Source organism: Nerophis ophidion, linkage group LG03 (genome assembly GCF_033978795.1).
Source record: "Nerophis ophidion isolate RoL-2023_Sa linkage group LG03, RoL_Noph_v1.0, whole genome shotgun sequence".
NCBI classification, from domain to species: Eukaryota; Metazoa; Chordata; class Actinopteri; order Syngnathiformes; family Syngnathidae; genus Nerophis; species Nerophis ophidion.
This window is the reverse complement of record NC_084613.1, coordinates 70309781-70322271: the sequence shown is the minus strand read 5'-3', so window position 1 is coordinate 70322271 and position 12491 is coordinate 70309781. Positions and strand designations below refer to the sequence as shown.

Sequence of the window (12491 nt, the reverse complement as noted above, 5' to 3'; positions counted from 1 at the left end):
GGGGGTTGGGGAGGTGTCAATAACCGGAACTGCTACACAACTCATACCGTGAGATAATCGCTGCTGTTTCTCTATTCTCCTCCTTTTTATCTGTACTTGCGTATTCGTGGCCTCTACACACGGAGACCAGTGATTCTCAAACTGTGGTACACGCACCACTAGTGGTACGCGAGCTCCATCTCATGGTGTGCCAAAGAATCACTTGATTAGTTGTGCTTTATTTACCTATATTAAAGTTAAAGGACTACTGAAACCCACTACTACCCACCACGCAGTCTGATAGTTTATATATCAATGATGAAATATTAACATTGCCACACATGCCAATACGGCCTTTTTAGTTTACTAAATTCCAATTTTAAATTTCCCGGGAGTTTCTTCTTGAAAACGTCGCGTAATGATGACGTGGACGCGTGACGTCACGGACTGTCAGGAAATATGAGCGCTGCACACACACACAGCTAAAAGTCGTCTGCTTTAACGGCATAATTACACAGTATTTGGGAGATCTGTGTTGCTGAATCTTTTGCGATTTGTTCAATTAATATTGGAGAAGTCAAAGTAGAAAGATGGAGTTGAGAAGCTTTAGCCTTTAGCCACACAAACACACGGTGATTCCTTGTTTAAAATTCCCGTAGATGAAACTTTACTATGGATCAGAGCGCAGTCAAGCGAACATGGATCCCGATCAAATGTCAACCAGCAGGTTTCGGTGAGAAAATTGTGGTAAAAAGTTGCTTCTTACTGGAGATCAGCTGAGCTTGTGCCGTCCATAAAGCTGCCGTCGACTCCCCTGAGACATTGGCGTCAAGACACCCGTAGACACACCCTTTCCTGACTATCAGGTACTGTTAAACTCACTAAAACACTAGCAACACAATAGAAAGATAAGGGATTTCCCAGAATTATCCTAGTAAATGTGTCTAAAAACATCTGAATCCGTCCATCGCTATCAATATTCTCAAACACGAATCTTTCATCCTCGCTCACATTAATGGGGAAATTGTCGTTTTCTCGGTCCGAATAGCTGTTTTATTTGGAGGCTCCCATTAAAAACAATGTGAATATGTGAGGAGCCATCAACATGTGACGTCATCGTCTGCGACTTCCGGTAAAGGCAGGGCTTTTCTGTTAGCGACCAAAAGTTGCGAAGTTTATCGTCGATGTTCTCTATTAAATCCTTTCAGCAAAAATATGGCAATATCGCGAAATGATCAAGTATGACACATAGAATGGACCTGCTATCCCCGTTTAAATAAGAAAATCTAATTTCAGTAGGCCTTTAAAGTTAAAGTACCACTGATAGTCTCACACACACTAGGTGTTGTGAAATTACCTTTTGCATTCATTTGATCCGTTCCCTTGTTCCACCCCCTGGGAGGTGAGGGGAGCAGTGAGCAGCAGCGGTGGCCGTGCTCGGGAATCATTTTTGGCGATTTAGCCCCCAATTCTAACCCTTGATGCTGAGGGAGGTAATGGGTCCCATTTTTAAAGTCTTTGGTATGACTCGGCCGGGGCTTGAACTAGCGATCTACCGATCTTCGGGCGGACACTCTAACCACACAGTGTTACTGAAAACACAGTGTTACTGTAAAATATTAAATATAATTGTTAAATGAAACCTCTTCCTTATTTTTACTGAATATGTAGGCCTACTATGCTACTGTATTTTAATGTTGGTCAATATCAGAATCAGAAAGTTAAGTTAAAGTACCAATGATTGTCACACACACACTAGGTGTGGTGAAATTTGTCCTCTACATTTGACCCATTCCCTTGATCACCCCCTGGGAGGTGAGGGGAGCAGTGGGCAGCAGCGGTGCCACGCCTGGGATCATTTATGGTGATTTAACCCCCAATTCCAACCCTTGATGCTGAGTGCCAAGCAGGGAGGCAATGGGTCCCGTTTTTTAATAGTCTTTGGTATGACTCGGCCAGGGTTTGAACTCCCAACCTACCGATCACAGGGCGGACACTCTACCCGATAGGCCAAATATTTTCTGAGGTGGTACTTGGTGAAAAAAAGTCCATTGCCATTCGCAGGTTTGCTTCCATATGTTGCCTTGTTTTAGTGCTCCACCCACTTTTAGAACACTGTAGTAAACTAGCTAGCCATCCCATGATGCATTGCGGTACGTTGCTTTAATTTTGTTATTTTTCAAGTTTGTTGTTAATAAAAGTCCAACATCTGTGAAAGTTGTATCTTAAATACAAACACCGTTTCAATATGAGTTGGGGAATTGTGCTAGATGTAAATATAAACGGAATACAATGATTTGCAAATCCTTTTCAACCCATATTCTATTGAATGCACTACAAGGACAAGATATTTGATGTTCAAACTCATAAACTTTTTTTTTGCAAATAATAATTAACTTAGAATTTCTTGGCTGCAACACGTGCCAAAGTAGTTGGGAAAGGGCATGTTAACCTTTTCTTTAAAAAAAATACTCAAAAAACGTTTTGGGAACTGAGAAAACTATTTGTTGAAGCTTTGAAAGTTGAATTATTTCTCATTCTTGTTTTATGTAGAGCATTAGTTGTTCAACAGTCCGGGGTCTCCGCTGTCATATTTTACGCTTCATAATGCGCCACACATTTTCTATGGGACACAGGTCTGGACTGCAGCCAGGCCAGGAAAGTACCTGCACTCTTTTACTACGAAACCAACGCTGTTGTAACACGTCGCTTGGCATTGTCTTGCTGAAATAAGCAGGGGTATCCATGATAACGTTGCTTGGATGACAACATATGTTGCTCCAAAACCTGTATGAACCTTTCAGCATTAATGGTGCCTTCACAGATGTGTAAGTTACCCATGCCTTGGGCACTAATACACCCCCATACCATCACAGATGCTGGCTTTTGAACTTTGTGCCTATATGGTTATTTTCCTCTTTGTTCCGGAGGACACCACGTCCACAGATTCCGAATATAATTTGAAATGTGGACTCGTCAGACCACAGAACACTTTTCCACTTTGCATCAGTCCATCTTAGATGAGCTCGGGCGCAGCGAAGCCAGCGGCGTTCCTTGGTCTTGTTGATAAATGGGTTTTGCTTTGCATAGCAGAGTTTTAACTTGCACTTGCAGATGTAGCAACCAACTGTAGTTACTGACAGTGGTTTTATGTAGTGTGCCTGAGCCCATGTGGTGATATCCTTTACACATTGATATCGGTTTTTGATGCAGTACTGCCTGAGGAATCAAAAGTCCGTAATATCATCGCTTACGTGCTGTGATTTTTCCAAATTCTCTGAACCTTTTGATGATTTTACGGACCGTAGATGGTAAAATCCCTAAATTCCTTGCAATAACTCGTTGAGAAATGTTGTTCTAAAACTGTTTGACAGTTTGCTGACAAATTGGTGACCCTGGAAGCTGCTTTTATACCCAATCATGGCACCCACCTGTTCCCAATTAGCTTGCACACTTGTGGGATGTCCCAAATAAGTGTTTGATGAGTATTTCTCAACTTTATCAGTATTTATTTCCACATTTCCCAACTTCTTTGTCACGTGTTGCTGGCATCAAATTCTAAAGTTAATGACTATTTGAAAAATATATATATATTTATCAGTTTGAACATCAAATATGTTGTCTTTGTAGCATGAAAATGATTTGCAAATCATTGTATTCCGTTTATATTTATATCTAACACAATTTCCCAACGCATATGGAAACGGGCTTTGTATATAACATACTACCTGCAGTGTCATTCTTCTAAAAACTACAAGTAAACTATGTTGTTAATGATAATCATTTTGGTCAGAATTCCCAAAACACAACAAAGTAAATACACAGTACTTATTTGCTAAATAATGAAGTAAATTAAAAACATTTGGTACTTCTAAAGGGTAACTAAAATAGAACACTGTGGCTGTAATTGCATTGCCACAAATGAAAGCTATTTATCACACAGCAATGTTGTTAACTGCATATTGAGCAATTTAAAAGCTTTTTAATTAAAAAGCTATTTCCATACACAGTACTCTAGTTTAAAATTACCTCATTGTCTATAGTTATTCATTCTCTATGGCTTGTCCTCCATCGAATCACAAGTGAGCTAGAGCTTATCCAAGCTAAGGCTGGTCACAATTCAGTCACAAGACACATATAGACAAACAACCACATTCACTCCTATGGACAAGTTAAAACTGAATTCCAGTGTGTCAGCCAATAGGAGAAGAATGCATATTTACCCTATACACAACCTGAGATATTGGAATATATTATGAAACAAATATCTTATATCTTATATTAATTCCAATGGGATTTAATATAATTTTAAAAGCCCCTAAAACAAACAAAATGGTGCATTAAGCATTGTCACATTGCATTCGCGCTATACCACAGTCAGTCTCTAATAATTCATGCTCATGCATGCTGGTGGTAATCATTCACCATCCACCAATGACATAACAGTAAATATTTGGATTATTCTAAAACAATTTAATAATAATAATACATTACAAAAATGATAGAAATATGATTCGGACACAAGTAAATCAGAGAATACACACTATTCTAGTTCATTATTATGTATTGCTCATCGTGATGATGAGTAAGATAATGATACATAAATAATAAATACAATTAAATAATCATATTATTATTGAATTAATTACATTATATATTCAATTTTATTTTTGTTTGTTCACCAAAAAAATAGATGAACAAATACAAAACTAAAGATTCATAAAATTACAGAATACAGAATACAAACATTTGAACAATTCCATGTTTTTAGTATTATTTATTTATCAATAAATATATATTCTAAAAATAAAGATAATTATTTTCTTTATAAATAAAATTTCTAAAGAATTATCTATTTTATTCATTAAAATGAAAAAAGTTAAAAAAAAAATACAGAATGAATGAACTAATTTATACCATTGTATTTTATAATTATTTATCAATGTAAAAATTAAACTAAATATTTACAATAAACAATGACAAGAAAAAAAAAACGTTTACTTACACATTTGGAGCAGTATTGTATTTATTTGTGTAAAATTAGATACATATACATACACATATCAAATGTTTAAACAGTATTACAATTTAGAAAAAATTACAGATAAATAATAACATGTTCACTATTTTGTCTTACGGTTACTCTACTACAATGTTTTTGATTTAATTTAATGAAGAAAACCTTGTTAATTAAGAAAATCATTAAGAAAAATGGAATGTGTACAAGTAATAATGAGTGTTTGATGAGTTATTAGCAGTGGTGGACATGCCTTTCCCACCTAAGCCTTCAGTGATGTCTGACTTCAAAGATGACCTCTCAAAATACCATAATTGATGTCACCACATGACCATTGCTGGAGAAATACTATACAGAAATACATTTATGCCCTACTGAGCATTGAACCACATCAACAGTGTACAAAACGGGTTATTTTCTGGCGCAATCAATTAAAACGCATCACAAATTAAAACATAGCTTATGTGGTACTGTCAAAATTAAACGTGCAAAAAACATCAAAAGTGAAAAGTAAATATTTGAACTCACAATTAGTAGGACCTATTTGACGCCGAATAAGCCAGTGGTGCCCCTTGTCGTCAGCTTATTCGAGTGGAAATGCAAACAGCTGAGCTAGCTTCTGGGGTTGGCCGACATCGTCTCACAAGATGCGGTTTCTCCTTAAATATCCTTCTTGAAAATGGCCTCGCAAATATATATCTGCCACCTAATCAACGTTTTGTTCTCCTTCTCTGCTATCCCGGTCTGGCTATGGTGCAACTCTTCCTGCTTCCTGCTAAATTGAAACTTGTGATTGGATACTCACTTTGGAGTGACAAGTGAGTATCCAATCAGAGTCTCGTTAACATCAGGCTACTTGGAGAGGCTACTGTCAACAACTTGTGATCTGATTGTGTTCTCAAATTTACCCACTAACGGTCCCAGTGAGTATCCAATCACAGGATGCGTAAATGTCACGTTTAACATGAGGCCATCTAGAACAGTGTTTTTCAACCAAAATGAGATACAGTCTGGTGTGCTGTGGGAGATCATGTAATTTCACCTATTTGGGTTAAAAATATTTTTTGCAAACCAGTAATTATAATCCGCAAATAATGTGCCGTTGTTGAGTGTCAGTGCTGTCGAGAGCTCGGCAGAGTGACCGTGTAATACTCTTCCTTATCAGTAGGTGGCAGCTGGTAGCGAATTGCTTTGTATATGTCGGGAACACGTCGTGTGAGACGACGATGGTTTGTCGTGATCACAATATGCAGACGACAGCGGGAGGCAGGGTGCAGGTAAAAATGTATCTAATGCTTAAACCAAAAATAAACAAAAGGTGAGTGCCCCAAAGAAAAGTCATTGAAGCTTATGGATGGCTATGCAGAACAAAACTAAAACCGAACTGGCTACAAAGTAAACAAAAAAATAATGCTGGACGACAGCAAAGACTTACTGTGGAGCAAAGACGCCGTCCACAAAGTACAGCCGAACATGACATGACGATCAACAATGTCCACACAAAAAAAAATAGCAACAACTAAAATATTCATGATTACTACAACAAAGCAGGTAAATAAGGCTCAAAGGAAGACATACAACTGCAACAGGAAAATACCAACAAAACAGGAAAAGCCACCAAAATAGGAGTGCAAGACAAGAACTAAAACACTACGCAAAGGAAAACACCAAAAAACTCAAAATACGTTGCGGCGTGATTTGACAGGTGGTGACAGTACACCTATTTTGAGACAAGCGCTACAGTGATGCATGGTTGATTATGGTTTAAATTCATATCCAACAATTGCAACAACGACTTTTTATTGCCTATTGAGTTTCATTTTTTAATAATTTCTACTAGTGGTGTGCGTCCGGATTTTTTCAATGAAAAAATGCGCCTTGGCTCAAAGAAAGGTTAAAAAACACTGATCTAGAAGGCCTGACTGACAACAACTTGTGATCTGATTGGCTATCGCAATTGTCAATAACTGTATGATCCAGATCGCTTGATTCTGAAGGCCACGGGCAGATTTCGTACAGCATGGCAAAATATGCTAGCTGAATTCTGATTCGATGCAAACTAAAAATAAAAACAACAGCACTTGAACGAGCATAATATAACATGAATAGAATATGAATCATTTTAGATATTTAGTCACGACTTGTCACATCACACCGTGACTTATTTTGAGTTTTTTGGTTGTGCTCCCGTGTATAGTGTTTTAGTTCTTGTCTTTTACTCCTATTTTGGTGGCTTTTCCAGTTGATTTGTATTTTCCTGTTGCAGTTTCATGTCTTCCTTTGAGCGCTCTTCCCCGCACTTTGTTTTAGCAATGAAGAATATTTAAGTTGTAGCTATCTTATTTTGTCTGGACATTGTTGACTGTCATGTCATGTAAGAATGTACTTTGTGGACGCCGTCTCTGCTCCACATGCTGTAAGTTTTTGCTGTCATCCAGCGTACTGTTTTTGTGTACTTTGTAGCCAGTTCAGTTTTAGTTTCGTTCTACATAGCCATCCCTAAGCTTTAATGCATTTTCTCAGGGGTACTCACCTTTTTGTTTATTTTTTTGGTTTAAGCATTAGATACCTGATTCTGAAGGCCTGGGGCAGATTTCATACAGCATAGCAACATAAGCTAGCTGAATTCTGATTGGATGAAAACTAAAACTAAAACCAACAGCACTTGAACGAGCATAATGTGACATAAACAGAATATGAATAATTTTTGATATGTAGTCACGACCTGTCACATCACACTGTGACTTATTTTGAGTTTTTTTGTTGTGCTCCCGTGCATAATGTTTTAGTTCTTGTCTTGCACTCCTATGTTGGTGGCTTTTCCAGTTGATTTGTATTTCCCTGTTGCAGTTTTATGTCTTCCTTTGAGCGCTCTTCCCCACACTTTGTTTTAGCAATGAAGAATATTTAAGTTGTAGCTATCTTATTTTGTCTGGACATTGTTGACTGTCATGTCATGTAAGAATGTACTTTGTGGACGCCGTCTCTGCTCCACACGCTGTAAGTTTTTGCTGTCGTCCAGCATTCTGTTTTTGTGTACTTTGTAGCCAGTTCAGTTTTAGTTTTGTTCTACATAGCCATCCCTAAGCTTTAATACATTTTCTTAGGGATACTCACCTTTTTGTAAATTTTTTTAGTTTAAGCATTAGATACCTGATTCTGAAGGCCTCAGGCAGATTTCGTACAGCATGGCAACATAAGCTAGCTGAATTCTGATTGGATGCAAACTTAAACTAAAAACAACAGCACTTGAACGAGCATAATATGACATGAATAGAATATAAATAATTTTAGATATTTAGTCACGACCTGTCACATCACACTGTGACTTATTTTGAGTTTTTTGGTTGTGCTCCCGTGCATAGTGTTTTAGTTCTTGTCTTGCACTCCTATTTTGGTGTCTTTTCCTGTTTTTTTGTATTTTCCTGTTGCAGTTTCATGTCTTCCTTTGAGCGCTATTCCCCGCACCTGCTTTGTTTTAGCAATCAAGAATATTTAAGTTGTTGCTATCTTTTTTTGTGTGGACATTGTTGACTGTCATGTCATGGACAAATGTACTTTGTGGACGCCGTCTCTGCTCCACATGCTGTAAGTTTTTGAAGTCGTCCAGCATTCTGTTTTTGTGTACTTTGTAGCCAGTTCAGTTTTAGTTTCGTTCTACATAGCCATCCCTAAGCTTTAATGTACTCACCTTTTTGTTTATTTTTGGTTTAAGCATTAGATACCATATTCTGAAGGCCTCGGGCAGACTTCGTACAGCATGGCAACATAAGCTAGCTGAATTCTGATTGGATGCAGACTACAAATAAAAACAACAGCACTTGAACAAGCATAATATGACATGATTAGAATATGAATAATTTATATATTTAGTCACGACCTGTCACATCACACCGTGACTTATTTTGAGTTTTTTGGTTGTGCTCCTGTGCATAGTGTTTTAGTTCTTGTCTTACACTCCTATTTTGGTGGCTTTTCCAGTTTATTTATATTTCCCTGTTGCAGTTTCATGTCTTCCTTTGAGTGCTACTCCCGGCACCTGCTTTGTTTTAGCAATCCAGAATATTTAAGTTGTTGCTATCTTTTTTTGTGTGAACATTGTTGATTGTCATGTCATGTACGGATGTACTTTGTGGATGCTGTCTCTGCTCCACACGCTGTAAGTTTTTGCTGTTGTCCAGCATTCTGTTTTTGTGTACATTGTAGCTAGTTCAAATTTAGTTTCATTCTACATAGCCATCTCTAAGCTTCAATGCGTTTTTTTTAGGGGTACAGGTATTCACCTTTTTGTTTTGTTTTTTGGTTTAAGCATTAGATACCTGATTCTGAAGGCCTCGGGCAGATTTCGTACAGCATGGCAACATAAACTAGCTGAATTCTGATTGAATGCAAACTTAAAATAAAAACACCTGCTAACGTAGCCGTACGAGAGAAAGAAGGAGCAGATCTGGTAACAATGAAAGAAGACTTAATGCCCAATAAAAACCGCAGGGTTTCCATCGTCTGGCGGTGGTTCGGCTTCAAGTGGGAATATATCGAACAGACAACCATAATTTGTCAAGTGTGGGGCAAAATGGTTGCTATAAAAAGTAGCATTACTGCTAATATGTAGCATCATTTGAAAAGTCACTCGCTAGAGAATGAAGACAATTTCATAACCGTAGTAACCTACCACATAGTGAAGGACGAATATTATTTGATTTCCTATTATGCAGCTCATTTTTATTTGACACTAAAAATGTCTCTGACAATCTTGCACTTTATGTTTTGGAAATGACTTGAATGTTTGTCCCATCGCTTAATAACTTTAATAAATACACTTTTGGTCAATTGACTAAGTTGTGATTTCCTTCTCTTCATGAAAGTTTAAAAGTAGCAATATGAATGCAGTATGAAGAAGAATGTTTTAATGTAGACACATATAATCATCATACTGCTGTGATTATATGCATCAAGTGTTCATTCACGGCCAAGGGAAACTGTCGTAATATATATCGTATATCGCGATATGGCCTAAAAATATCGCGGTATTAAAAAAAAAGGCAATATCGCCCAGCCCTACTTTGTAGCCAGTTCAGTTTTAGTTTCGTTCTACACAGCCATCCCTAAGCTTTAATGCATTTTCTTAGGGATACTCACCTTTTTGTTTATTTTTTTGGTTTAAGCATAGATACCTGATTCTGAAGGCCTTGGGGAGATTTTGTACAGCATGGCAACATAAACTAGCTGAATTCTGATTGGATGCAAACTAAAAATAAAAACTTTATTGAGCATAATATGACATGAATAGAGGGCTTCACGGTGACAGAGGGGTTAGTGCGTCTGCCTCACAATACGAAGCTCCTGCAGTCCTGGGTTCAAATCCAGGCTCGGGATCTTTCTGTGTGGAGTTTGCATGTTCTCCCCGTGAATGCGTGGGTTCCCTCCGGGTACTCCGGCTTCCTCCCACTTCCAAAGACATGCACCTGGGGATAGGTTGATTGGCAACACTAAAATTGGCCCTAGTGTGTGAATGTGAGTGTGAATGTTGTCTATCTGTGTTGGCCCTGCGATGAGGTGTCGACTTGTCCAGGGTGTACACCGCCTTCTGCCCGATTGGCAACACTAAATTGGCCCTAGTGTGTGAATGTTGTCTGTCTATTTGTGTTGGCCCTGCGATGAGGTGTCGACTTGTCCAGGGTGTACCCCGCCTTCTGCCCAATTGGAGCTGAGATAGGCGCCAGCGCCCCCCGCGACCCCAAAAAGGGAATAAGCGGTAGAAAATGGATGGATGTATGACATGAATTGATATTTAGGGAAAGTAGATGAAAAAAAATCATTTTATCTTTCATAATGATCATGATTTATGGTTATGTTAGGCCAGCACTACTGGTTATTAGCAACTAATTTTAACCCATTTTTCTGTGATTTTGTTTTTGTTTTTGAGAAAAACAACAAAAGATTTCCTCCAGAAATTCCCAGGAGAGCAGCAAAGAGGATTAGGATTAGAATGCTTGTGACCGATCATGGAACACAACAAAAGAGAGGCGATACTCACATAGTTTGTGTGTGTTGTGTTCAAAACAGGCGGTGTGCGTTTAAGAGATCTGATGTGTGATTATTATGAAGTGACGTCATAATTATGCATGGAAGAAGAGCACAGGTAGGAGACACGCGCGCAGTTCCCACAGGTAAGAGGAGGGGGGAGGGGTCTCTTCCTGACTCTCCACTCACATTATTGGCCCACAACAAAGCGGGGGGGCCTGCTGCCCTCACCTGTACCTGCGCGAAGGTGTGCCACTGGTAGTCATCGTCCGACTCCGAATCGCCTGGAGACACTTTCCCGTCGTCCAGCAGGAAGAGGTAGAAGTCGGCCAGGGCAGCTGGAAGCTGACCGAGGGACTGCAACAAGACGCCGAGCATGGAGTCGATCACGGCCTGGAGCGAGGAGACAGTCTGCCAGTGGCTCCAAGGTGAGCTGCATTCTTCTCATGGCTCTTTTTTTTCTTCCCTGAGCTGGTGTTCACCTCACAAGTACTTTTGGCTCGGACAGTGGTGTCGGAAATAGAAACACACACACAAATCCTTTTGGGAGGGAAAGGTGGAGTTGGAATGAGGAAGTGATCCCCCAGAGAAGCCATTAAAGTCCGTCTCCGTACAACATCTCTGTCTTACTTTCTTTCTTCGAAGAAATGGCGTGTTTACTTTACACCGGAAGCACTCGTGTAGCAAAGTGCAGTTTATAAAACCGTGACCTCAATTTTCACAGGACGCAATGTCTCTGTTGGACACTCTACAGTTGTTTTAGGACAGTGTTTTTCAACCTTTTTTTGAGCCAAGACGCATGTTTTTCATTGAAAAAGTCCAGAGGCACACCACCAGCATTAACAAATGAAACTCAGTAGACAGTAAAAAGTCGTTGGATATGACTTTAAACCATAACCTAGCATGCATCATTATAGCTCTTGTCTCAAAGTAGGTGTACTGTCACCACCTGTCACATCACGCCGTGACTTATTTGGAGTTTTTTGGTTGTGCTCCCGTCTTTTACTCCTATTTTGGTGGCTTTTCCTGTTTTTTTTGGTGTTTTCCTGTTGTAGTTTCATGTCTTCCTTTGAGCGCTATACCCTGCACCTGCTTTGTTTTAGCAATTAAAAATATTTAAGTTAATGCTATCTTTTTTTGTGTGGACATTGATTGTCATGTCATGTACGGATGTACTTTATGGACGCCGTCTCTGCTCCACACGCTGTAAGTTTTTGCTGTCGTCCAGCATTCGGTTTTTGTGTACTTTGTAGCCAGTTCAGTTTAAGTTTCATTCTACATAGCCATCCCTAAGCTTTAGAATAGAATAGAAAGTACTTTATTGATCACTGGGGGAAATTCAGCACCACAGTTTGCTCACAATAAACAATAATAATAATAATATATAACATCCATCCATCCATCCATTTTCTACCGCTTATTCCCTTTTGGGGTAGCGGGGGGCGCGGGCGCCTATCTCAGCTACAATCGG

The 12491-nt window shown here is 38.9% G+C and overlaps 2 protein-coding genes across 3 annotated transcripts in view; one reads left to right on the top strand and one right to left on the bottom strand.

Annotated features, from left to right (window-relative positions):
* The window catches only part of rps6ka1 (ribosomal protein S6 kinase a, polypeptide 1), a 171167-nt gene extending 159517 nt beyond the window's left edge, over positions 1-11650 (bottom strand). Inside the window, exon 1 of the mRNA XM_061895970.1 lies at positions 11258-11650. Within this exon, the coding sequence (XP_061751954.1) occupies positions 11258-11398 (141 nt within the window). The 5' untranslated portion in view covers positions 11399-11650. The remainder of the gene's footprint in view (positions 1-11257) is intronic.
* The window catches only part of cnksr1 (connector enhancer of kinase suppressor of Ras 1), an 80574-nt gene continuing 79196 nt past the window's right edge, over positions 11114-12491 (top strand). The window contains exons 1-2 of one of the 2 annotated variants that reach the window (XM_061895969.1): positions 11114-11166; positions 11230-11448. In XM_061895969.1, the coding sequence (XP_061751953.1) occupies positions 11397-11448 (52 nt within the window). In that variant the 5' untranslated portion in view covers positions 11114-11166; positions 11230-11396. Of the gene's footprint in view, positions 11449-12491 lie in introns of both variants that reach the window. The other variant, XM_061895968.1, reaches the window with a different exon arrangement.